Source organism: Cyphomyrmex costatus, unplaced genomic scaffold (assembly GCF_001594065.2).
Source record: "Cyphomyrmex costatus isolate MS0001 unplaced genomic scaffold, Ccosl1.0 scaffold332, whole genome shotgun sequence".
Lineage (NCBI taxonomy): Eukaryota > Metazoa > Arthropoda > Insecta > Hymenoptera > Formicidae > Cyphomyrmex > Cyphomyrmex costatus.
Genome location: NW_017277473.1, coordinates 247,835 through 275,545, shown reverse-complemented (window position 1 = coordinate 275,545; position 27,711 = coordinate 247,835). Strand labels below are relative to the sequence as shown.

At 34.6% G+C, this 27,711-nt stretch overlaps 2 protein-coding genes across 3 annotated transcripts in view; one reads left to right on the top strand and one right to left on the bottom strand.

Moving 5' to 3' along the window:
* hyd (E3 ubiquitin-protein ligase hyd) overlaps window positions 1–15,334 on the top strand; it is a 17,881-nt gene extending 2,547 nt beyond the window's left edge. The window contains exons 5-37 of the mRNA XM_018542524.1: window positions 764–930; window positions 1,009–1,208; window positions 1,276–1,544; window positions 1,647–1,801; window positions 1,906–2,175; window positions 2,283–2,396; window positions 2,508–2,689; window positions 2,784–2,901; window positions 3,026–3,180; window positions 3,252–3,537; window positions 3,660–3,794; window positions 4,532–4,696; window positions 4,977–5,109; window positions 5,219–5,441; window positions 5,519–5,757; window positions 5,854–5,978; window positions 6,342–6,577; window positions 6,671–6,837; window positions 7,160–7,494; window positions 7,597–8,005; window positions 9,322–9,670; window positions 9,747–10,083; window positions 10,239–10,471; window positions 10,687–11,202; window positions 11,311–11,493; window positions 11,563–11,931; window positions 12,033–12,218; window positions 12,296–12,418; window positions 12,493–12,699; window positions 12,814–13,169; window positions 13,270–13,476; window positions 14,508–14,886; window positions 15,008–15,334. Coding sequence (XP_018398026.1) covers window positions 764–930; window positions 1,009–1,208; window positions 1,276–1,544; window positions 1,647–1,801; window positions 1,906–2,175; window positions 2,283–2,396; window positions 2,508–2,689; window positions 2,784–2,901; window positions 3,026–3,180; window positions 3,252–3,537; window positions 3,660–3,794; window positions 4,532–4,696; window positions 4,977–5,109; window positions 5,219–5,441; window positions 5,519–5,757; window positions 5,854–5,978; window positions 6,342–6,577; window positions 6,671–6,837; window positions 7,160–7,494; window positions 7,597–8,005; window positions 9,322–9,670; window positions 9,747–10,083; window positions 10,239–10,471; window positions 10,687–11,202; window positions 11,311–11,493; window positions 11,563–11,931; window positions 12,033–12,218; window positions 12,296–12,418; window positions 12,493–12,699; window positions 12,814–13,169; window positions 13,270–13,476; window positions 14,508–14,886; window positions 15,008–15,220 — 7,741 coding nt within the window. The 3' untranslated portion in view covers window positions 15,221–15,334. The remainder of the gene's footprint in view (window positions 1–763; window positions 931–1,008; window positions 1,209–1,275; window positions 1,545–1,646; window positions 1,802–1,905; window positions 2,176–2,282; window positions 2,397–2,507; window positions 2,690–2,783; window positions 2,902–3,025; window positions 3,181–3,251; window positions 3,538–3,659; window positions 3,795–4,531; window positions 4,697–4,976; window positions 5,110–5,218; window positions 5,442–5,518; window positions 5,758–5,853; window positions 5,979–6,341; window positions 6,578–6,670; window positions 6,838–7,159; window positions 7,495–7,596; window positions 8,006–9,321; window positions 9,671–9,746; window positions 10,084–10,238; window positions 10,472–10,686; window positions 11,203–11,310; window positions 11,494–11,562; window positions 11,932–12,032; window positions 12,219–12,295; window positions 12,419–12,492; window positions 12,700–12,813; window positions 13,170–13,269; window positions 13,477–14,507; window positions 14,887–15,007) is intronic.
* Window positions 15,335–23,120: 7,786 nt separating this feature from the next.
* On the bottom strand, window positions 23,121–26,178 carry LOC108775994 (protein bunched, class 2/F/G isoform). 2 transcript variants are annotated; one of them, XM_018542482.1, is made up of 4 exons: window positions 24,043–26,178; window positions 23,811–23,862; window positions 23,531–23,734; window positions 23,121–23,240 (listed from the first exon to the last, which is right to left on the bottom strand). In XM_018542482.1, exons 1-3 carry the CDS (start codon window positions 25,791–25,793, stop codon window positions 23,531–23,533), a joined length of 2,007 nt encoding a protein of 668 aa, XP_018397984.1. In that variant the 5' UTR covers window positions 25,794–26,178; the 3' UTR covers window positions 23,121–23,240. The 2 variants fall into 2 exon arrangements, with proteins under 2 accessions (XP_018397984.1, XP_018397985.1); XM_018542483.1 differs by lacking the exon at window positions 23,121–23,240 and adding an exon at window positions 23,307–23,339.
* Between the last annotated feature and the right edge of the window lie 1,533 nt (window positions 26,179–27,711).

The window sequence follows — 27,711 nt, the reverse complement described above, 5'->3', positions numbered from 1 at the left end:
AGAGAGAGAGAGAGAGAGAGAGAGAGAGAGAGAGAGAGAGAGAGATTAAAAAGGAAATTAACTTTGCCGGCTTGTAGTTTTTGCTAATTGTATGAAAAAGATACTTAAATTAATTTGGTAAAAGATACTTAATCAATGTTAGTTTGCAAATTACACAATTCTTTTAATAAATATTTTTTATTTTGTATATTATTTATATTTATATACCACTTATAATGTAAAAGTGAATGATGACAATATTAGCTTATTCTAATATTGTAATATTTCAATAAAAAAAAATTATTTGATTTATTGAGCTGAACAAATATAGAACAATAATCGAGAATATCAATTTCTCTAGATTTTTTATAAAGCTATTTTAAAAGTGTCCAATATTACGTATAAAATATAATAATTATATATAAAAATGATATATAAAATTTAATAAATCATTTAGCAAATTTATAAATCAAACTATATAGCCTATTAAGTAGATTAAAATAATTAGAAATTTTTGAAATACCAAATTTGGTGATGTAAAGATGTTTAAATGTGTGGTGATATAGGTAGATAATCAAAATTGAAAAATGCTTATTTTCAAAGAATTGATTTGTTATGTTAAATTTATTGAGTTTAGTGACTATTGAAAATCTGCAGTTTTAAAAAATGTTTGTTACTCTATTCAAATAAAAAATATATAATATATATACTTATACATGTGTGTGTGCATGCATGTGTGTATTTTTAGAAAATATTTTATTTTTAGAAAATATTTTATTTTTAGTCGCGGAAGTTCTTCGCGTCGTTTAGGTAACGACAGAGAGAACGAGCGTTCATCCCATGAAAGAGATCGAGATCGTGATAGTTTTAGCAGATGGCGAGATCGTCAATATTATGGACCGAGACGTTGGTTGGAAACTGCTCTTAAAGATTCATGGGAAAAAGATTCAGGTATTTTATAAAAAATTAAATTTTATTGAATAGAAGATTGCAGCTCTTTTAATTTTCTCTTTCATTTTAATATTCCAGATAACAAAAAAAAGGAATTGGCTTCGCAGAGTCCATTATGGATAGCCGAAGAATTAGAATGGTGGCACGATCGAAGTTGTGATCCAGTACCCCGCTTTGTACAAATCGCATCACTTTACAGTGAACTAATTGCAATTTCCGTATCAGGACAGTTATACCAATGGAAATGGACAGAATCGGAACCATATAAAAATACAGAAGTACTTACACAAATGTGGCATATATATATTTTTTTATAATACATTTTATTTTTTTAAATTTTTACAGAATCCGAATGTGCATCATCCAAAAACTATTCCTTTGGCATTGATAACAGAAAAAATAGTTAATATATCTGCTACTGCAATTCGATGTTCTGTTAGCACAGAAAGTGGAAAGGTAGCGACTTGGCTTGATGAACTTTTAGGACATGTTGCTTCTCGTCTTGAACATCCAGCGCAGGCTTTTACTGAATTTACATTGGACAGAATTGTATCACTTCATACTTGTGCTTTATATACTGTTGCAAGACTTGAAAGTGGAACGTTATATTGGTGGTACGAACTGTTTTAATTTAATTTATATGTATTATATATATATTATATATATATATATATATAAACTGCAAATTAAAATTTCTTAATATCTATATTTTTCAGGGGTGTTTTACCATTTGCCCAACGTAAGAAATTGTGGGAAAAATATAAAGCTAAATCACGTAAGCATAGGCCATCTACTGTATTATCAAGTGATATCAGTTATGGAACACATGTGTGCATGAAAAATAGTCCAGTTTATCAACCAGGAGCTATTGGTAAGATATTAGGATCTTGTATATTTTGTAAGCTGATTTTTAAACATACATAAAACAATTCGAAATAATTGCTCAACTTGAAATATATATAATGTATTTTTAAGGATTTACGATAGCCAACGGTGTACCAAAAGTGGGACAATTGCTATCGGCAGCATGGAATGTAGATGCTACTTGTAGATTCAAAATATTGCCTGCTGGTACACATGTGTCCAACACAAACGCTGATAAACGTGAATCTAACGGAAATGGAAGCACAGGAGTTGTGAACAAACCAAATCACAAAGAAACGGCTGATAGGCTTGATATGCCTCCTCCGCCATCTCCAGCTTCGAGTACTTGTAGTGATACTGGCAGCATTACAACAAGTCATAGTAAGATACATATTGGCTATTTAAATGTTACAAGAAAAAACTACACAATTGAAGCATTTAGTTTGATGCGTTTAGTAATAAAAAAATTTCACGAAATGTAATTTTAGAACGGCAAAAACGTATGGCACCTCGAAGTGAAGGAGAATCCGATAGAAAGGACGAAGAGGATTGGCAGTTAAAAGATGTTGTTTTTGTTGAAGATGTCAAAACTGTACCTATTGGTATGATCTCGATTGTATTTATTAATAAAATATTTATATGTAAAAAATGAAATGAGAAGAATAAGAATATATATTATATGAAACAAATATTTTATTATCTTTTATTAACAGGGAAAGTTATAAAAGTTGATGGTTGCTACGTCGCAGTCAAATTCTTCTCAAAGGATTCAAAAGAAAAGGAAAAGGAAATTAAAGAGAAGGATGTTAATACGTCAGATTTTAAAGATCTTACAACAGAAGAACCAATGAAATTATTAGCGGATTGTAGACTTTTACGTAAAGATGAACTGCAGGTAATGGTTATTACACATTTATTACATGTAATGGTTTTATTACACATTTATAACATATGACTAAATATTTAAAGTATAATTTACATATTTATAGGTAATTAAATCATCATTGAATCCACGAGCTCCCGATTGTTTTCAAAGGACGCCTAGAAGGGTCAATATAGTGGAGGGTTCAAATGATAGCTTATTAACTATATCTACAGACGGCCAAGGTATTTTCTTTTAAAAAATATGATAAATCTTCACATTTCAATATATATTGTTATTTAAGATAAAAGCAAATTATCAATTAATGAAAGGTATGTATCATTATTAATCAATAAAGGATATTTACAGGTGTTCATGCTATATTAAAAAGTGGAAATAAATTAAGTTATGTCGTATACAACCTAAGTACAGGAAGATATGTTCAAGATTGTTATATTCCATCTGATATTTCATCATTTTTGGGACTGCAACCTCAAAATATCAATCTTACAAGCGCAGGAGAGGTATGTTTTAATTGTATCTACAAATAAAATATATGTAAGTTTTTGAAGATAATGTTTTTTTGTATTTTTAGAATATTGAATGTTCTATGATTTTACGAGATGGTAATAATACCATTTATCCAATCGCGAAAGATTGCGCTGACGCTATACGCGATCCAAATTGGTTGGATCTAACTCCCGTAAATTGTATTGGTGCAGCAACTATTCCCATTCCTAGTTGTTCCAATTCGACCAATTTAAAGAATCAAGTTGCCGTTATCGCATTAGCATTCGACAATCTTTTGCTCATGCCGCGTATATTGCGATGTGATTATGAGAGTGTGAAGCAAGTATTTTGTAATTTGGAGCAAGATCTAAGTAAGTTTAATAAACAAATAACTTTATTTTTCTACACATTGTATAGTAAATTTCACAAAGATACATATTTGTATCTTTGTGAAATTTTATCTATGTGATGTATTACGTTTTTTATTTTGCAGAGAACAATTTGACACACTCAAGCGCGAATTTACAAATTCAAATGATATTGAAAGAACGTTGCGATGGGAATCGAAATATACTTCATGCTTGTGTCAACATGTGCTCACCAACTTCTAATAAAGAAACTGAACAAGGTAATGTATACAATGCAGTATTCATTATGATTTTATTATGTGAGTATAAAAACGTTTAAAAAATTGTAATATTTTATTTCAATGTATGAGAGAGTAGTTCAAATATGAATGAGATTTTTTTTGTATGTAAATACAATCAGCATTGGTAGATATTTACACTGAAGTGAGAGCATAGACTTCTATATATTACACTAGACTGCTAACTCATCCTTTTTAAGCCCTAGGTACAATGCTAGGTAAAAGCAATATGAACAAAATGAAAAATTTGAACTCCAATTAGGCTATAAGACAATTGACACAAAATTCCAACTCGTAGGAAATTTATCGCTATTATCATATTCTGTGTTCCTATGTGCATTGACATATGCATTTTCGAATGTAGAATTTATCTGTTCCTATCATTATTTTTATCGCTATCGCTGTTGCCTCGCATTGTGTTTAGGACTTAACTGTTGCCAAAAAATATGTAGGTACTATATGCGCAGAATAAGATCTGTGCTGATTCGCGCATGAATTCTATATACTTTTGAACCAATCGCAGAGACGTTTAGTCACCTGATTTATTATTTCCTGTATCTCTTTTCTGCATGTGAAGATTTTATTCGGTACATCCAATTTGTGTAAACAGTACTTAATAAAGCACTTACACGAAATATATTTCATTCATATTTGAACAACCTTTGTATCATGTGCATTTGATTGATTTTTATATTTGATTTGTTTTTTTTTTGTTACAGTTATTGAACGTGAGTTAGTGTCAAATACAGTAGACGGAACTTCCGCACCTATTGAAGAGCCAATTCCGACATTAAGTTGGCCACCAGAAGCATTTGATAATACATCAGGAGAAGAGGATAGTTTATTAAGCATTGGTGCTGCTAGTATATCCATGATGAAATCTGGTAAGTACCACCTCTTTGTGCTTGCTTATATTTTTTAGAACAGAATTTGAATTTTAATCGGCGCGCAGTTATATATTTGAAATAAATTTATTTAAAAAAATATATATATATATATTCTCTCTCTAATATCTAACTTTGTCCACCATCATAAGCGCTTCTCTTTTATTAGTTCTGATTTATTCACATAAGCCGTTCTGTTTCTAATCTTAAATTTGATTTCACTTTCATGTGCGCGCGTGCGTATAATATAAATAATTGTTCTTTTTTTTTATTATTTCAGGTGTTGGGGCTACCTCTAATAATACATACATTATAGATTCCGTTGAAAGACGACATAATGCACTGCTTATATTGAAATACATGTGTGAAAATAATATTTTGACACCGCATCTAAGGGAATTACTAACGGCAAAGTATGGTTAAAATTCGGATATAATTCTAAGAAGCAAAAAAATATATTTATTGATATATTAACCCTTTTCTTTTACGTTAATCTTTGTATTGTTTTTTGTATGTAAAAAGGGATGGTCAAGGACAAACACCACTCATGCTCGCTGTAGCAGTTCGTGCGTATCATGCAGCTCTTATTTTATTGGATACTATACAAAGAGTTGGCAAAGATGCTAAAGATACTTCAGTTATGATACTACCAGCTGATGCCAGTCCAGATTTATCTCCATTGTTTGTTACTTGTTGCAATGACACATGTAGTTTTACATGGACTGGGGCAGAACATATTAATCAAGTATTGAATATATGCATTTATGTTTGTAAGAATTTATATGTAGGAAATTATTTATTTAATTACATTTTTATTTTAAGGATATTTTCGAATGCAGAACATGTGGTTTAACGGGATCTTTATGTTGTTGCACTGAATGTGCTCGTGTCTGTCACAGAGGTCATGATTGCAAGCTCAAAAGAACCTCACCTACAGCATACTGTGATTGTTGGGAAAAATGTAAATGTCGTGCTCTCATTGCCGGTCATCAAGGTGCGAGATATGATTTGCTTTGTCGTCTTGTAAATAGTACCGATCTCGCCACGAAAATTAATTCACGGTAAGTTATACAAATTATGCATAAATATTTATTAGTATACAAGAATAAGACTCATTTTTGTTTCTATAACATGTATTTTATATATGTCTTGTTCAGAGGTGAAAGTATCTTATTATTCCTGGTACAAACAGTTGGAAGACAATTAGTCGAACAACGTCAATTTAGATCAGCACCTAGACAACGATCAACTTCAGCTAGTCGTAAAGCGCCTACTTCAGATGGTACGCATTCTATAGTCCTTTTATATTCTAATTATAAAAATTCAAACCTCTGTGTAGAGAATTTTTATTTTGTGTTAAGTATATAAATCCTTGTTTTATAGTTATATATACATTTATATAAGTATATAAATTCTTGTTTTATAGTTATATATATATGTATATATATAAATAATACATTTTTTACCACAGGGTTGGGAAATAATGCGTTATTTGTAACTTATTACCATTACAACTGTCTTTTCAATAATGATGTTACCTTTCCTTATTTTTATAAAGTAGTTTTTCCAATCCTGATTTTTTTTACATTGTTACGATATAAATTAACATAATTATGAAATTGAAATTGCATAATTTTTGTTACAGGTTTAGGTGCAGACTCGGATATGCCAGATCATGATTTGGAACCTCCTCGATTTAGTCGAAAGGCACTCGAAAGATTGTTGAATGATTGGCCAGCTGTCCAATGTATGATTATGTCAGGTGTTTCTGAGAATGGTACCGATCAATTATTCGGTGATCAAGGACAGTTATGTCGACAGAGTGGCACCGCGTTATTGGACAAATTTACGCATTCCTTACTTGTTAAATGTAGCGTTGAGGTAAGTGGAATATATACGATGAATGGCAAGTAATACATATATATAATTTTCTCTGTAAATTATACACTGACAAATTTTATACAATATTTATAGATGCTCGATACATTACTTACCACTTTGATCAGAGAATTACAAGATGAGATTGTGCCTGGACGACAAGAAGAAGCAAATAATGTAGCACGTCGATTCGTAAGATCCGTCGCACGCATATTTGTCATCTTTACTATAGAAATGGCACCGAATACGACAAAAAGGCGAAGGTAAAAGAATTACATGTATTCATGTGTTTGCTATATAGGGTGCTTCATTATCTTATTATATTTTGGGATTAATGCTTTTATAATTTCGATTAATTGTAAAATTATTCTTTAATGAAAAATAAAATCGAAAATCCTGAAATATTTGTTTCTTTGATGATAAACAAAGAGGGTATTGTGGAATCAAGTTCACACATGATTAGTATTGTTTTTTTTTTTGGACAATATATTTTCGAGTTAATTGAATGAATTGTATCAATAATATCTTTATCAAATATGAGAAAGAGGGAGGGAGAAATTTTTTATTTTTTGCATTTTTTTCCAGCACAAGTCAAGCTTCACAGCCTTTAATGAAGTGTCGGAAGGTTTTTCAAGCGCTAATCAAATTAGCTGTAGAAGAATTATGCGAAACAGCAGATTCATTGATAGCACCAGTCAGATTGGGCGTAGCACGTCCAACCGCACCCTTTACGTTAACGAGTTCTGCTATTGAAGTGATTAATGGATCGGAGGAACTATTTTCTATAGAACCTCTGATACCTCATAGTGGCGTCAGTTCACAGACGTTAGATGCAGCACTACAAACTCAACAAGGAAACAATAATATTACTATATCAAGAGGAGATGTTTCTGCTGTTGATGAAGCAGAAGGTGGAGAAGGTATGAAGATATATGTATAATATATAAGAATTTGGGTTCTTCTATTTCACACACGTAACAATATGTTTTTAACTGCATAAAAATACATGATTGCTTACACAGAAGTCCCTATGGATATGGATGGTGATATGAGTGAACATGAAGAATCGGGTGTTTCTGGAACTGCTACCAATCAGCCACTCGGTGAGGTTGATTCGAACGTCGGTGGTGTTGGTGAGGAACAAGCGGGAGACGGCGAATCAGACACGGAATTGGATCTCTTAGCGGAAGCGGAAACTGAATCTGATTCGGATGACAATCATAGTAATCAAGATGCAGCATCGGCACAACGTAGTGTACAAACGGGTGCGACTGCGGGTTCTGATGGTGGAATGGGATCGATATTATTATTTCCCGAGGACGAGTCAGGAGAATCGAGCCAACAGGAGGACGATGAAAGCGAAGCAGGGGAAACAGACGAACAAGATAACGAAGAATTTCAAATCGGTGATGAACAATTAGAGCGTAGGAGGTAAGCTGTCAATTTTTTTCTCAATTGCGCAATTATCTTAGCACTATTTATATTTTTCTTTTATTATATTATTTATGTAATCAAGATCGATTGATAAAATACCGAAAAAAGAAAATATTCACTCATTTTCTAGACAAGATTTCATTGGAAAAAGGCTTTTAAAAGAAATTAAATTAAATTGATATCCGCTCAAATAAATTTCAAATTAAACTTAATATACCTCCCAGGTCAAAAACTAATTGAGCTATACTAGTTGTTAGAAATATATATAAATTTATTATTAATAATTACATCGGTATATACGGAAAAGTTTCGACTTCACAGAGTCCTCAACAATCGCAACCGAATTCTTAAAAATTAATTAATTTTTTTTTCTTTTTATCTTATTTTTTTTTTTTTTTTGGTATATTGCGAAGAATATCACTAGTTGGCGTTTCGTCCCAGCCTCCACTACTAGACTCATCAGTAAGGTAACGTAGTGGAAGCCTATCTTAGACGCCGGTGTAAATTATTAAATCAAGACTCTACATAAAGCAATATATGTATATTTCAACAATTTCGAGAATTTTGCGAATATCAACAAACATCTGATAGCGAGTCGACGTAGTAGTACTCTTCGCAATATTTATATAATATATATAATCACTCTCCCACAGCTTACCCACTTTAAGTCCCCCACCAAATTGCGCGCGCCGAACTACAATCGGTCTTAAAACACAACTCTAATAATTCGAAAATAACGTCCCCTTAATTACCCCTCCCACGCGTTGTTAGACCAGCGTACAACACTATACCAAAGCAATATACAAAAAAAAAAATTAAAAAAATAATATAAAAAGAAAAAAAAATTAATTTGTAAGAATTCGGTTGCAATTGTTGAGGACTCTGTGAAGTCGAAACTTTTCCGTATATACCGATGTAATTATTAATAATAAATTTATATATATTTCTAACAACTAGTATAGCTCAATTAGTTTTTGACCTGGGAGGTATATTAAGTTTAATTTTAAAAGAAAACTAGTATTTTCAGAGAATTTCTTTTTTATTTTTGAAAATTAGAAGTTTCTATGGTATTTATTGGTAATTAGGATAATTTTTAAAATTTTATTTTTAAATTAAAACTGAATAAATAAATTAGATAAAATACACACGCGCGCGCGTTTAGAAAAAAAAGGATATAATTTTTTGAAATCTATCTTCTATTATTTATCTATAGTGCAGACTATATTGTTTGCGTTGCTCTAATTTATTTCAAAATTGCATTAAAATATATCTATAAGATATTTGAAGCATATAATGTCGTTTTTTTGTTTCAGTGGATCCTCCGGTCATTTGCACCGTAACAATCTCGCACCCGTATACATGCAGTGGGCAATACGCAATCGCGAATCAAATACTCGTACAGCGGGATTGCGAGTGACGGGTGGAAGCAATTTGGTATTTATTGACCCCGCATCTTTGAGACGCACCACTGCCGCGTCGGCTGTCGCGACCGCGCAGGAACCCATAACCATGGGGACCACTGCCAGTTGCCTAGCACGAGCCTTCGGAATTGTCATTCGACAGATCGCCGATCTATTGGTCATGATGCAAGATTATAAGAATTTAGTGCCTGCCTTACCACGTTTGATGGAAATCACTTTTCAGGACGCTCTAAATTTGCAGGTATATCAATAATAAATTGTTTTAATTTTTTGTTTCGAACGATTGTCTTTGTAAAACAGATTGTGTTTTGTCGCAGTCGTATCTAGAAGCGCATCTAAAACCTACGTGGGATTGGTTGCTTACGGTGATGGATGCTACAGAAGCGCAACTAAGATTCGGAGTATCTCTGACACGCAGTGCAGATCCGACTCACCCAGAGCATCCTCTCAATAACACTCCGTCTTTATCAGGCGGTAATTTTAGTGGTTTACTAAACACAGCCGCTCTTTCGCTAACTCTGCAAGGAAATACAAGTCGAAATCCTCGCGGTGGTATTGCTACGAGTTCAAATATCTCTACTCCTCCAGCTTCACGACTCACCGTTGGGTTTGCAGGCGTTGGCGAGCCTCCAAGGAGCAATAGAGAACGTGAAGGTTTACATTCAAGTTTATTATACTTTTAAAAAACTATAAGATTACTTATATAGTTTACGTTATATATTTTTTAAAGCGAATTGACCTATTTTACATTATTTTTTAGTCTTATCAAAGCACTATATAAAAAGAACGTTATAATTTGTGTTTTTCAGGTGGCGATGCGCACTCAGCGAGACGTGAATTCTTATCGTATTGTCTGTCTTTAATGCGTGCCCACAATAGCGAGCATAGAGATAGCTTGCCAGTGTTAGACGTTTCTGCTTTAAGACATGTCGCTTATGTGTTCGATGCACTCGTGTATTATATGCGTTCTCTATCAGAGCCACTCGCTTCTAGAAGCGAGACTCAAAAGGAATCGTCCACTTATTCCAGTTGGAACGATCAGGTTTGTGAAATTTGATCAGTTTCGAATATGCGCTTTATTTTTTCGTAAATCATTATCTAAGTAGAAATTGAAATCGATATATGTAAATATTCGATGTGAATTTTTATCTTGGTATTGTAAACATGATTTTTTTTAATAATGCGGTGATTAGCATAAAGTTCTTTTTCGAGTGTTGAAAGTAACGAAGTTGACGTAATTCCATTGAATTTTATTAGGATGAGAACGACAATGATGAAGGTGAGGAATATAACTCGCCAGCACCAACTGCCATGGAAACTGATTCTGTAGATTATCCGGATTTACTTCAAGTACCTATATGTGGATCTGGAAATCATAGTAATTCGACCCCTAAAGGGAGAAAACATCCCTTCTTGCAGAGATCAGATTCTACTTTATGTCTTGGTTGCCCGCCTCTAGATCCGTTTGATACCGTAATGAGTGAAGCGTTGCCGTTAGCTGATCAGCCACATTTATTGCAGCCACACTCGAGACGTGAAGATCTATTTGGTATTCCGAGACAACCAACTTGTTCTAGTGTAGGTGGATCTAGTCAGAATCCTTTAGAAGGTTTGCCAACGAGATTAGGTCTCTCTGTGCGTGGTATGGACAATCAAAATAGCTCGGCAACTCCAACGTTCAGTCAAGTTGTGCAAGGACCTAATTCTAACATAGATTCGAGAAGAAATTCTATTTCTGTTGGAGACCTAAATTCGAGTTCCATCAAATACGCGGTAATATATTTTTTGTAATGATATTAAAGTGCATTCTTATACGAATTGTTGCAATTTTTCATCAGCGATATATTAAGAAATTGTATGAATTATCAACTTGTGTTTCAGGAGAAATTAAAATTATCTACTCATGCTAACGAAGGGCACTCATCTCTCGTAACGGAACAAATCATTGATAGAGCACCAATTATAGTATCTACAAATAATCAAGGTGATACAGCAACGAGCACCAAAGGCAAAGATATATGCAAAAATAATAGAAGCGTTATAGTTAGAGCTGGAACGATGTCGGTAAGCGTCACGATACTATGTATGTTGAGTAAATGAGTATCAATATTTAATATTTAATATTCTTTAAAGGAATCAAACACGAATAAAGTTGGAGCACCTGAGATATTAGTTGTTCCAACCGTCGAAAGTCAAAATGTATCCGAGGAAGTTGACCCAGCTGCCACGAGCCATGAGATATCTGCCCATGAAACTGTTGAAACAAGTCCAGTAGAATCCGCCAGGACAGTATCGTCGATAGGAACAAATATTTCTCATAATATTTTGCTAGGACGATGGCGATTATCATTAGACTTGTTTGGAAGAGTTTTTATGGAAGACGTAGGTTTAGAAGCTGGATCCGTGGTATCTGAATTAGGAGGATTTCCCGTGAAGGAGGCTAAATTTCGCAGAGATATGGAAAAACTTAGAAATTCGCAACAAAAAGATATTACTATAAAGGTAGTGTATAATAATAGAAGTAACAACTTATCTAAAGAATATGTCCGCGATTATATAAGTTTCAAGTAAAAAAATTACTGAATTACGCAATTGACTGACAGGTGGAAAGGGATAGAACACAGTTGCTAGTACAGACGATGAAAGAATTAAATACGCAGTACAATATATATAATAGAAGAGCTTCGAATACTCCACCTTTGGCAGTAAGTCGAGTCAAAGTCTTTTTCAAGGATGAACCTGGCGAAGGAGCTGGTGTTACCCGAAGCTTTTACACTGCGATCGCTGAAGTTCGTAATAAACCAAAATATAGAATTAATCAGGTCGGTTTGATGATGAAAACGATTATATTTATATTTATTTTCAGGCATTGCTCGCAAATGATAAACTCCCGAATCTAGAAGCAGCACAAATAGGACCGAAATATACGCAATACAATGTTATGCAGAAGTTGAAAAGCAGAGATCGTGACCGAGATCTTAGACGACAGGTGTGTTACATCGAGTTGATATGGGATTAGTCACTGATTCTCGTCATATGGACATTGTTTCATTTTGGTTTCAGAATACACGCTCTTCCGGAAAATGTCGCGAGACGCGTCGCGCTTTATCTTTTGACGCTCGTTCCTTCCATCCTCCGAACACGATCGAGGGAAATAATAGCTCGACACCTGGTAGTTCGTCTAGCACTCATCCTTTGCCGATTAATCATCCGAATAACGATCACTTAACTGCGAATCAGCAACAACTTGGCGAGAGATTGTATCCCAAGGTTTCATATGACATATTTGTCAAATTTATATTTATTTTGTGAAGAGTAAAATGCAAACTCATTTATATCGATATTCTTTCGTTAATACGTATAATTACTGCTTGCTTACTACAGGTGCACGCTTTACGACCAGCATTGGCCGAAAAAATAACTGGCATGTTACTGGAACTGTCATCAGCTCAGTTATTGATGTTGTTGGCTTCGGAAGACGCTCTCCGACAGAAAGTGGACGAAGCATTTGAATTGATTCACAGTCATACTCAAGATTTGACCAGCGAAATGCTGGATCTTGATGTATTCAGTTTAACCGAACGATGTGCGGCAAGTAAAAAGAAAATGGAAAATAGTATTCTGGACGATACGGAGGATAATGCTCCTCTCTTTTATTCTCCTGGTAAACGTGGTTTTTATACGCCGAGGCAAGGCAGAGGTAGCTATGAACGGATGAATGCGTTCAGGAACGTAGGCAGGTGAGTTTAAAATATTCCAGTGATGATGTATTCCTTCTATGTAATAATATGTATATTTATTGGTAAAAATCAAACTCGAAATCTATTTGTATTTTTTCAGACTTATAGGACTGTGCCTCTTACAAAATGAGCTTTGTCCATTATTTTTGAATCGTCATGTAATCAAATATATCCTAGGAAGGCCTATACGTTTCCATGATCTTGCATTTTTCGATTCTGTTATTTACGAAAGTTTGCGACAATTGGTTATCGATGCTGAAACGAAAGACAGTAACAGCTTGTTTTCTGCATTGGATCTTACATTTAGGTATAATTTTTCCACTTGTTTCTTGTGTTTATTTTCTCTTTTTATAAATATTTTTCTCGAGATATATTCACGTACACAAGCATGTACATAAATAAGTGTAATGTATATTTATTTTACACACGCACGCGCGCACAAACATAGGGTTTGAAAATTCAACCGACAAACTTTTAGGGATTGTTGGGGACATCAAAAAATAATTCTTTTGATGCTCTCGACAATCTCTGAAAGTTTGTCGATTGGATTTCCGAACATTGTATCGTGCAAATAGAGAAACAAACTTCTTATTGAAAGTTTCATGACATTACGAAGTTATATAATGTTGATAAATTTGAAAGTCCTGTTTTTTTTTAAACAAAGTTAAATAAATTTTCTTACATAAACTTTTTCGTTATTTAATATGTAAAAGTGTTAAGTCAAAATTGTAAAAAAATAAAAATTTATGAAATATAATAATACAAGAGTACAATTAAATAAAATAATTAAAAATAAAAGAAGACTACGAGTCAACGTTAGTTGTTAACTGCAGAAGTTTAATAATTCTTGTGGAATATTGTACAAAAATGAAACAAACCATTTATTATTTTCTCCTGAAATAAAATCACACATTTTGCTTTCAATTTGACTATAAATCTCTCGCTTTTTAATGTTTTAATAATTATTTTTTAATATTACTATTTTAATATTTAACAATTTACAAAAAGTGATAAAAACAAAATCGATTCTTATTTTTATAACTTTAATATTTTTATATATAAAATGATTGAGGCAAAAATAAAAATTAAATCTTATAAAAAATTATGGTTCTGTTTAAAAAAAATATCGCTAAAGATATTGTATAAAAAACCACATACTGTTTATAAAAAATAAATATTATATACATTTACTTGTATGTATATTATATTTATTTTGTACTGCTATGAGAAACTGATATGAAACATTTTCTTTCAAAATGCTTCAGTATGAAGATTTTAACATTTTCTCTAAATTTTGTATATACGAATTTAAATATCTAATATTATTTTGCATTTCAGTATCGATTTATGTCCCGAGGAAGGAGGTGGCTCAATTGAACTTGTGCTTAACGGCCGCGACATGGAAGTGACTGCAAGTAACGTATATGATTACGTACGGAAATATGCAGAAGTTCGTATGATCAAAGTGCAAGAAAAAGCTTTGCATTCTATGCGTGAGGGAGTTTTCGATGTTCTTCCCGAAGGAGCACTCGATGGTTTAACGTCAGAAGACTTGAGACTTCTCCTGAATGGAGTCGGTGACATCAATGTATCAGTTCTAATATCGTATACATCATTTAACGATGAGTCTGGTGAATCGACAGAGAGATTAGTTAAATTTAAACGCTGGTTATGGTCCATCGTTGAAAAAATGTCACATGTAGAAAGGCAGGACTTGGTAAGAATTGTTGTAAATCACTTGTTCCTTACTCCTAATTAAAAATTATGTGAACTTTTGTGAGCTATGGTAATTCTATTGAATATATTAACACTTATTGAGATATGTACTTCTATCGCAGGTATATTTCTGGACTGGCTCTCCAGCTCTACCAGCAAGTGAAGACGGTTTCCAACCAATGCCGACCGTAACAATTCGACCGGCAGATGACGCGCATCTACCAACCGCAAACACATGTATCTCTCGATTATACGTTCCACTGTACAGTTCCCGTCATGTCTTGCGACATAAGCTACTTCTCGCTATTAAATCAAAGAATTTCGGATTTGTATAAATTTAATTTTGTGACTGTGCTTGTATGTATACAAGATCGAGTCACATCATTGATAATATGAAATCCGAAGTTGTATGTTGTTATTTTTTCTCTCCTCTAGAAACCATTTTTAACATTTATAAATTTATAAGGTGTAATTATGAATTATGATATTTTGTTCCTGAAAAAAATTTTCCTTCGTAAAGTTTTACATTAAAAAGTGTTATCATACTTACCCTCCTCTTTCCACATTTCGTCCTCGCCTCATTCTGACACACTCATTCTCTTTCATTCATTCACTCATTCAGTAAACAAATAAAATTTTTAGAAACATATAGTGTGAAATTTTACTTGCCTATTTGAGTTTACACAAAATCTTTTACTTTACACATGTTTGGTCAACTTGATTTGATAACAGTCTGATCCATTTCTTTCGTATATAATCTTAAGGCTCCTGAGGAATGGCATACGATTGGACACATTTATAGAAAGCCCCTAGGCATCCGACCGCTGTGATTGGTGGTTTCTAAGACATGGTTAATCGGAATCCTCTTTTCGTAGTCGTCGCGGCGATGAATCGTGACATCCATAAGAGAAATGATGTTAATTTTGTCACATGCCATTTGTAAATAAAAACAATTTAGATAAAACGAAATGATGAAAATCGTTTTGAAATACTTATAAAAATAGATCAAGTCATCCTTCCTTTCCTTATAATCAGTAGTTGTAAATGGTACGTGAAAAGTGAATAGGCTATACATGCGCATCGATTAAGAATAGTAACTTTTATACATACAATCGCATTTACCATTTTGTTTGATAACAGATATGATTAACCAATTTTAATGGATTAATTGATCAACTAAGTTAGAGTTACTAAGTTACCCTAAATGCATTTCACCTTTTATCACCTTTTACAACTATCAGGAGGGTGACACGTGACTTCACACTGAGTATCTTTGGGTCAAGATAGTGGAATTCCGGAAATAGATTCGTAAAACAGGAAGTTAACCGAATGGAACCGTTTTGAACTATCGTTTCGCGAGGGAGCGTTACAGGGAAACTCTGAGTGGACCCAAATTATTCTCAACCACTTTGACGAGAGGTATAATAGAACAAATATATTCATCTTGAAGACCTCGATTGCCTCCTATACGACTTCCGTTTAAAAGAACACCATTAAATACACTGGGTTCGTTCGAAGTGACTCCGAACAGTTTTCGAGAGACAAAAGGAACAATACTTATGGTGCAAAGATAGTACTGCTTTCTTTGTTAGGGATTCGCTGATTAGCTTATTATTGTAAGTAGAAAAGTCAGAAAGACTAATATTTGCTTGCTTTCCTTTTTTCCGTTGGACTATAGTTTTCTATAGTTTAATATATGGAAGATTTGCTTCATTTTAGAGCTCACTGTTCACCGCGCGGTAAAAACTACCGTACAGATTTTTGCATAATGCATAAAATGCGTAAAAGAATCAAAGTTTTTTCCGTAAAATGGAAAGAAGAAGGGAAAATTCTGATGGATTGATTCCTTTATTTATGTACATGCGTTATGCAAAAGTCTTTATTGCGGCTTTAAGTGTTCTGTGTGTTTCTAGTGTACAAAACGCAGAAACTCACATTAGATGAGCGCACGTTAGTAGGCTGCGCAGACTACGTATCTAGTAGTGTATACGAGTGTACACTATCGGGTGCGTATTGCGCAGCTGACTGACTGCGTACATCCATCTAAAGGACAGCGCTAATTGAATTAAGGCCACCGCACGAATCATTGAGCTCTATAACATAATGGAATAAGCCATTGAGGAGTAGGGTATCTCAATTTTTAAACAAGGACGCTTTAATCAACTCTAATGCAAAGTTAGTATTGTTTTCTTTGTCAGAGATTTGCTGATTGGCTAATGCTGTTTTACTTATCATAAGTAGAAAAAAGTCAGAAAAATCAAAATTGTTTGCTTTCCTTTTCTTCTTCGGCTGCAATTTTCTATATAGTTTAGTATACGGAAGGTTCGCTCCAGAATATATTATAAAGCTTACTGAATGTCCCTTAGCATTACTCAATAATGTCTGCTTCATTGAGTATCGTAGGAAAAATGATTCAAGACTTATCGATTCAATTTTTGATCAAGAATAGCGCTACATGATTATAGCACTATTTAAAAAACACCTCATATATGTATATGTATAAACTCATACATACAGGGTACGTTTTGACAAAATGCTTGTGTGTAGATAGAGCAAATTAAACTTACAATTGGTCGAAAAATCTTTTATCATTTTATAATTTTCGCAATTTTTTACCCATTGAGCAGAATGTTTAAAATCAATGCATAAAACTTTAAGATACTTTTAAGAGTTCTTTAAAAAATCTTTAATATATTTCATATAAAGAACTTGGAAAAAATTATTCGAACCTTTGTCAGACTGAAACATTCCACCCTACTACGCTGAAATAAAAAAATGTATAGCTCAGAATTAGGAACTGTTTATAATCTTTTAAACCCCACAAGAAAAATTTTTGAACTTGTCCCAATTAACAGAAATTTCAATTTAAAAGTGAGGAGCTAAGTGAACATTTGATTAAAATTAATAATAGGAAATCGCTCGTAACCTCAAAATTCGAAGTTCTTTATGAGCTTTTAAATTAGTGCAATTTTGATTTTGAAGCTTTATCCCTTATCCAAAATAACTCTACATTAATTTATACTCAACAGGTAAGTCATAGAAAATAGCACTATATAACTAAAATTTCATGTAAATTGATACACATATATACATAATCGGTAATGACTGCATAATTTTTCGTAGGCATGTAAAACAGACTAAACCAAGTCGAAAAGTCTCATACTATATTGCCTGTAACTCTTGCCGCTTGCAGTAAACGATTACCCGCGCGCCTCTATAGCGGCTACGATGGATGAGACGTGCATTTAGCAGTATACAGCCGAGCACTTACCCATTTATTTGGCAAGTTTTAGAATTGAATACCTCGTTGATTATTGCGAAAATTGCAAAATGGTATAAGACTTTTCAACTTAATTTAGTTTACTCTATCTGCCAACGAAAGATTATGTGGTCATTACCGGACGCCCTATATACCTATTGTATATACAGAGTATCCCATTTTTAATAATGCATTAAGAAAATTATTGTAGATACGGAAAAATGTTTGAAACAAAATATAGTTCGGAGGGATACATAAGAAGGTACTATTGATTGGATCTTGACGTTGTTAAGATCAGGTCAAGGCCATTCACTTTGACTTTGTTAACGGAACTCTTCATTTTTCATTATATATTCTTGTAGCTTGCCTCAAGAGCTCTTTTCAAAACACTATAATAAAATTCTTTATCATTTTTGTGAAAGTGATTTTGACCTGACCTTAATAATACCATCCAAGATTAAATGGTATCTTTTTATGTCCCTCTTTGAACCATACAACTTTTGTTTAAAACATTTTCAGTATTTATCAGAGGGCTTTCCAATTGTAAAATCACTAGACACTTTTGTGCACACGATGACACAAAGTTGCATTCCAATTGTCGTAAATGTCAACACAATATCACACATCCGTATTCGTGATAATTACATGTTACTAACCGTGGTGTTTATAAATGAAGGATGTTGAGTGATCAGCGTTTTTACTTTTTTTTATTTAATAAAGATAGAAAAGCTACATTTAATCTAATTTTATCCAAAATGAATCCCCAAACCGTGCATAACGTACACATTTTATTTCAATTGAATCGTCATGTACCATGCTGCACTTTGTGCATTCTTGTGTACGTTTGTTAAAGGGAGCTTTCCAATTCTGTGTAACACAGTGATAATTTCATCTTTGTTTAACGTTGGCGAACAACAAAGATGTAATGATTCGCTGTGTTACACTGTGTCGCTTGTGTCCTTTGCTGGAAAGCTCCCAAAATGTATTAAGCAATCGGAAAACACTCATAATTTATCAGAAATCTTAATGTATTATCTAAAATGGGGCAATCTTATATACAAAGTGTCATGTTTGATGATTTAGATGCAATTATCTTCTAAACTATTTGTTATTCCAAAGAAATGTTCAAAGTGGACTTTGAACTTACTTAAATGTTTCAAGAGGTATATCTTTTGATGATTATATACAGATCCTCTCTAGATAAACATGTCTTCAAATTTTCAAGGTAATCTTTATTTTTTTGAACGGAGTAATATAGTTTTTTATACAAAATATATGATTCTCTCCTTTAATTCTGCATATAAAACTATTATCATACCTTCATATTTTTATGAACGTAATAATAATTACATGAATTAATTGATGTGCAGAAAACACAGTTACTTATTTAAAAAATTATCAATTTTGATTACATATTTTTTTAAAAGATTTATCTTATTTTGTTTAGAAAAGTACTGTAACGATGCACCCCAAGTACATCGTTATTTTGATTATTTGCCAAATGTTATCAAAGCCCGCATACTTTTAAATAAAATATAATTCCAGATGATAGCAAGCTGCTGACGTACACAGCCGGGAAAATCAAGTACTTACCGTCGATCGGCATCTTTCCCCGCGAGAACCGAAATCGAGACGCACGATGCGAGAAATGGGAGATGCCAATCGGCAGGAAAAATCAAACCATACTGAGATATCCCGACGTCGTGTAACAAAATATGTAACGCACGGCAAAACAAACCGATTCCGATTCCGCACCTGATCCTGAGCAAGTCATTAATTCTCAGCCGCTAAGCGAGCAAGTTCCATCCCACGATCCGAGATCTTATTGAGTTCCGAGTGAGAAAAGAGAGGTGAAGCGTACTTTGTCTCAGCTGAATGTTTTCAAACAACGAAAAGTCTCATCTTTCATCATTTTCGGTGACTTGACACATCCAGAGGGTAGAGCGTTCTCAGCAGTCGACGAATCACCTACATACAATTTCTAGATGACCGGAATGTTCTCTGCCTCGGCTACTGCCCGTTCACCAATTTCATCGGCTTCAGCAATAAAACAGGGGTGGAATATTCTCCGCCTCTGCCGAACGCTCTCGGCAACCGTCGCCGATATTTATGCGTATCGCGGCCATTCCCGCGACTCACGATATTCCACGATATCCACGTTTTGCGATTTGTCGAGACCGGCGTGTACTTGCGTTACCAGGGCAACGCGCGCGTCAAAATACAAAACAACGTGTTCACTTGTCAAACACGTTCGCGAATATCAGCACAATCCTGAGTTCGATCGCAATTTTCGAGAACTATGCATTCTAGCGTAGAAAGAAATAGGTAATTACGTGCCGTTTTAATTTAAATTCCCGCGAGCTTTATAAAACCACCGAATATTCTGCGAATTATATTTGTTATTTTCTCCTTTATATTTTCTCATGCGTTGTTTAATCTTCGTGTGTCTATTTTAAATAAATGTGTGATTTATTAATTACATAATTCAGCTGTGTTCTCTTTTCACTACCTACGAATTTCTTTTGCTCTCGAACCGAATATTATTCTCTTTTTTTATTATGTGTGTCGATGAACTAATTGGCGCAGCGGAAGTCAGATTGTTTCAGTATTAAGGTACAATAATAAAAAAATTAATTAATTAATAATTTATGAGATATTTAATATTTTATGTTAATATGTGCTAGAATAAAGTATAAAACATCTTGTAAAGTACTAACTTTTTGGTATTTATACCTTAATACTTGATATTAAAATATGTTTAGAAATATAGAATAATTAGAAAACTCATATTATGTAAAAAAATTATACAATTTCATTTAAAAAATAAAGATCACTTTATCTTAAATATTGGAGGCATATTTACCTAAAGAGGATCTGTGACCATCGAAAATGTCTCATTTGAAAAAAAATAATTCACACAGGAGCGTGTTCGGGTTCTCACCTAGGTGCTCCCCGGGTGTTATACTATCCTTGTTTAATATTCGATAACAACACGGGCTGCGTTCGAAAATATTACCCGAGTGCCTCCGAGTATTATTTTATCTTTGCTGTTTACTGAATTTTAAACAAAGACAAAATGATACTCGGAGCAACTCGTGTAGTGTTTTCGAATGCAGCTAACGATGGAGTGGCACTCTGATGAGAATCTGAACATAGCCCAGTGTGTAGTAATACTGCAGTTATAACTTTTAATGCAATATTACGAAACAATTAATAACATATTATATTACAAAATATTATAATGTAAAATTGCAGTAATTTTACTGAGATATTACAATATAGTTTATCACACTGTAATATTACTGCAATACTGTACAAATATTACAATGTGGTATATTGCAATGCGGTATTACCACAATATATATATTATATAAATATTACAATGTCCTATATGGTCGCGAGCACCATTAGATGTAGGTAGCAGAGTGCAGTTGCTCTTTAAGTAAGAATAATAGGATAGAATAAAGAGTATAACATTATAAGATTTTTTACTCACGATTTTCAGATCATTTTACCTGAACTACTTTTCGAAAAAGAGTTCTCTAAAAGGGTTCAGTAATGAACGTAAGCTGGCTGTTTCTTATACACTGTCAATACAAAAATTTATACTATATTTTTTTGGTATATCGTAACACGTTAAATGAGCTTTTTTTGACAGTATAATTTTTGGTTACTCTGTGTATAAATTAAGTCAGAGATATATGATATTTTTGGGCTGTAATTGACAAGCACGCTATCAACGCTATTGTGTCTCATTTCTTTATCGTTTATTAGATCTAGATAAAAAATAGAACGGTACAAAAGCGCTGATAGTGCACTGTTAGAACATAGCAACAACTCCCTTGGAAATTAATAATTACTAGAATATTAACACAATATTATTGATTTTCGCGGACGTTTAATATTGCAGCAATATTTATGCAATATTATTGATATGTGTATTATCATGTAATATTGCAATATTATTATAATTTACATGCTGTGGGAAGTTGCATTGAAACATTATTTGGAATAACGAATAGTTTGGGAGATCATTCGAAGTTTCAAGCGAGACACTCTTGTGTGTTTGTATTGTATGTACACAGGGTATACGGTAATAACCGAATCAACTCTCGTGAGCAAATAGAATGGTTTAATCGAAAAGCCCTGTACTATTTAAACATTTTCACAATGAGTAATGAAATATTAATTTCTAAATATCGTTGAAAAGCACGGACTATCGCCAAATACAAGCACGTGGCGAAATAGGATCGCCCATTAGGCGCGTTCGAGTCGGACAAAGTTGCTAGCCTGCTCGCTGAGCGATTGAATGTGATTAGTTGATTTATATGTAACAACCAATCATATTTATTTGCTCGGCGAGCAGGCTAGCCGTTTTGTCGATTTAAACGCGCCCATTGTCATAGTTTACTAAACGCGCAGAAAGTTAATCGCTATAAGCAATATTGGCAACGCACAAGCGGTGAAAAAGAATATTATGCTTGCGAATGTATTACTTGTATTTGGCGATAGACTGCGGCCTGGTGGATACGCATATACATGGCGATCTTTCGAAATTAATATATCTAGGACTTTGTGACTCAGTTTAGTCCAATCTATCTTCTTATGAGAAGTGATATGGTTATTACTGGACACAGTGTATGTATATACATATATGTACATACATATCTAATTTTAAAAACCAGTTTATATATGGATCAGATTATAAAATAAGATTTGATACTCAAAAATGATGAACGTTGACAAAATTCGTCATCAATATCTATTTAGAAATAGACTAAAAAAATAATTAAAAATTAAAGTGTCGATAATTTAAATGATGCTTAATAAATGTCGTTAAACTTAGTCTTCTTTTATGCTGCTAAATACATTTGATAAAATCAATCATTTAAATTATCTAAATAATACTAAAAAATAATGGAAAAAATAATATAGGAATATCAAACTGCCTATCCTGTTGTATTGTTATTTCTCTTTAATTATTTGTTAATATTAAAAATCACGTTTCTAATGTAAAATAATGTCAATTCTATCACATCAGCGCTGCTTATAGTCTTGGCATGTACTCGTATATTTTCGTATGTGTTACTCTCTATCTGGAATAATAGATATATCTTCAAAATGATTTGTCATTTTTTGAAAAAGAGGGAAAAAGCTTCAATTTACGATTTTAAATATATTTCCTAAACGGTAAACTGAAATAGTAAAAAATAATCCATTATCTTTAGTTTACTTAAAAAAATGTGTCTAATGCTAATATATATTTTTATATATAATAAATCTCATTATTTATAAATTTCTAAAAATCGTAAAGTTATATACAATAATTATATTATCCATTATTTACTTGACAAAGTATCGATAGAAACTTATGTACAATGGTTACCTATTGACCATTTCCTGAATTGTTTTGGGGTAATTTTGCTGTCGACTGACTCAATTGTGTCAATGTTTCTGGAGTTGCGTGTGCTTTTAATATTGAATTTTCTGCTTCCAGTTGATTGATACGATCCATAAGTTCAGCTATTTTCTCTTTTAATACCTCAACTTCTTCCCGTACCGCGAACATTAAATGACTTTTAACTAAATCCTAGAAAAAATTATAATACAGTTATCATCCATTAAAGTAATGAGCAGTAAATGTCTCTATTACAGCAATTTCTTACCATGGCCTGCTCGATCTTGTTATCAATCGCCACTGCACTCGTCCCCGACATACTGCAATGTACATGTAATGTTCATATAAACTTATTTAATTATTAAACTACAATAAGAGACAATAAAAAAAAGCGATAGAAAGCTATACAAATTTGTTACAAACAAATACAGTTTATTTGTTTATTCAAACAAATTAAATTCTTTACAAGTATCCCTATTTCATATCCCTATTTCAAGTACCTTTCGTTATCTTCGAGAGTACGATGCTCATCGCTGCCCTGCGTAACCTCCGCTAATGATTCAAGGAGAGTTGCATCTGCCGACTGAAGTCCGGTAGTACTGTTAGCAACAATACCGGAGATGGATTCTTGTTCCGGGTCGGATTGATGAAACGTCATGTTTCCTTGCTGTTGCAGGCCACCGACAGCACTCTGACAACCGGCTGTCATTTGTGTGATCTGCACTGGAGCGTTACCATTAGTCGTTTGTGGCTGCAACTGCTGTGTCGAGGGTGCAATCGCTTGTGACTGTTGCGGCGCCCCAGCCGTCTTGTGAATACTCTGCATATTTTGTATCCCTTGTATGGCAGTCAGTGGCTCGGAGATTTGTGTCATTTGTGGTTGCTGCGTCGGCAAGGGCTGCTGGCAGGAAGCTGCTTCCGACTGTTGGTGCTGCGTGACGAGAATGTTTGGAGCCTGAGAGTTTGGAGCTGACGTTTGTTGCACTGTCGACTGGCAGACATTCTGGACTGGCAAGGATTGATTCTGAGTGCTCACCGTTACATAAGCTTCTTCCTTGGAGTGAGGTATACTTGGCTGGGGGGTTACTGTGCTATTACTAGTAATAATGGGGATAGATCCTTGAGGCATACTCTGAGGAGGCTGCCCTAAATTGTTCGGATGAGTGGTCTGCAGATTGGAGGGTAATGTAGAGCCTTGGCTGTTCTGTTGATGTTGCTGTTGTTGTTGCTGTTGTTGCTGCTGCTGTTGCTGCTGTGTAGCTATCGGTTGAGTTTGAGATTGAAAATATTGCGGAATTTGCTGCTGCGTTTTAGCCTGGGTTTGTGTAGGATTATGCTGTACATTGGGAGATATTGAATTATTTACCGCATAGCTTGCACTTGATGCCGATTGCGTGGGATTATTTGACACAGTGATCGATGAGTGCACTGAATCTGGTCCATTAGTGTCAATATTAATCCCTTTATCGTCAGTCACTGTCACTACAGATTGCTTTGCAGTCTCTGGTATAACAATCCCACTGTCGGTCACGCCGTACGATATGCACACCTCGTTTGGATCAGATACCTTTGGTGTGCCGATGGCCATTGGCTGATTGACAGATGTATGGTCGAGGTAATCCATACAGGTCCACCGTCCTCTCTTGAAGGGCTCCGTGCTCTCGATCTTCACCACTTTGAACCTCTCGTTTCTACCATGTGAGTGAACATCTCGCAGATCAGCGTCCTGTTTGTCGGTGACAGACGTAATGTCCAGAGTATTGATATTGCTATCGTTAACTGAATTACTAATATTGCCGCCCTCGGATGGCACGATGGCCAGGCCGTACTGCGAGCTGGTGGGAATCACCGGGGCTGTGCTGAGAGCGGCGTTGCTCGTGTTGAAGAACACATCCTCTTTAGAGAAGGTGTCCTCGGAGTAACTTGGCGTCTCGATGTCGAGATCGGTGATGCGCGAGTGCTCGACGGAATTGTCCTCGGTATGCGACTCGTCCAGGTCGTCGTTGGAGTCCTCGCCGGCGTCATTGCTCATGCGACAGCCTACGGTTACGCTAGTTATCTGGAACGACGACGTTTTCTTCCGATTGCCACTCGCGGCCTGCACACCGCTGCTCGGTACAACAACCGGCTGATGATGCCTGTCTATCTCGCCGAGACGGATCGTCTCCGTGGTCGTGCGATGCACGGGATTTGATACTTTTCTGCTACCATCTGACAGCCTGTGCGATTTTCTGTGCACATTGTCTGCCATTATTATGACAACTTAACGTACGAGAGACACGATTGTTGCATCCGTCCTCTCGCATGTTAGAATCAACATTGTCGTGCACTTTCCGGATATTTCTTTTTCTCTCTCTCTCTCTTTCTCCCCCTCTTTCGCTCCCTCTCTCTCTCTCTCTCTCTCTCTCACTCTTTCTGTTTCTAGACTTCTCTTTATCTCGCCGATTCGACTTCAACGCGACTGATCGTTCTCGCTCTTGCGAAAAATATGAGACAAGCACTCAGTGGCATATTTTATGCACCAATGAATGTTGACAGTTGATCATTGCATTAATCCCACGAGGAACAAATACGTTTACTCGAGCGACGTCCATCCGTTTGAACGTAAGACAAGGAAGACTCCGCTAACTGCTAGCTTCTGCTTGCCTGCTTGTCCGCTGACGACGACGGCTCCATCGTCACGTTACACATAACGCGCGCACGCGCGTACATATATAGTACACACACTCTTATACACGAAAATACACACACTCTCTCTCTCTCTCCCTCTTTTTCTCTCTGTCGCAAGTTCTGTACTTGCTTCCCCATTGGTCTGTTTCCTGTTCCTGCACTAGACTGAACTAGAACTTTCTTTCGCGCTTTCTACAAATATCAAACATATACCTATCTCACTTTAAGTTCTAAAGCCCTAAACACAATGCGAGGGAATAGCGATAGCGATAAGTTTCGACCTATCAAAAATGCGTATTCCAGTGTATTCGATTTCTGATAAGTTGAAACTTATCGCTATCGCTATTCCCTCGCATTGTGTTTAGGGCTTAAAAGTGTACACTAGTTCAACCACAGAAAACAAACCTCGTATTACAATAGGTTTGTTCTTTATTTCTGCATTACCTAGGAGTCAATTGTGTAACTTAAAATGAGATAAAAATTACAAAAGTGAACAAATTTACTAAAAATTAATTGGTTAATAAAAATATTTAATTGATCAATATCTAGTGAATTTGCTTACTTTTGTAATTTTGACTTCATTTCGAGAAAACATTCATTCACAAAAAAGATCATATTTTTTTATGTGATGACTGCACTAGAATTCTTTCTTTCGGGAGGATCCCGTTTGCCTGTTAATTAATATGGCAACTTTATGCTGGATGCATTGGTTCAACAGTTTTATATTATGCTCATGCTCTATTATGCATTTCATGTGCGATAGGCTTAAAGGAGCCTACAGACCAGAGCGGCGCAGCGGTGAAGCGGCAAGCGATAGCCAATGAGAGCCATGATTTTGCTAGAGGCCTAGAAAACAGAGATGCGGTATTGCGTCGGTTGGGTTAGGTAACCATCGCTATTTTAATTCAATATAAGTGCTCTTGACCAATAAGCTGATGATAGTTGATGCAAAAGGTAGAAAATGGCTCTCTGATCACGTCATTTGAACAGCCAATCAAGCCATACCTTTCAATGACGCATCTCTGTTTTCTAGATTTTGCGTAAAAGCAGAAATCGCAATCGCAGAATAATGCCTGGTTTATGCCTGGTTTATGCTTCAGGTCTTAATCCTAAGATCCTAAAATTCAACCAATAAAGCTATCAGTTCTAACCGAAATTTGAATTCTATTGGCTGAATTTTAGGATTAAGTCCTTAAGACCGAAGCATAAACCAGGCATAGGGGTGCAAACCCATGCAGCGGAATAGCGTAACGCGGAACGAGAGTAGAACCAATCACGAGATTCTCTAGAAACACGGAATGCTCGTTATTGGTTCTGCTCTCGTTCCGCGTTAAGGTTGATTTATACTGATTTATAATTGATCAATTTTTACAGATTACGGCATAAGTTAACAGATTACGGCCAGTATAAATCAACCTTTAAGCGGGGAGCACAGACTTTTGCATAACGCATAAAGCATGTGCATAAGGAATTTCATTGGTCCATTTTCTTATGCATGA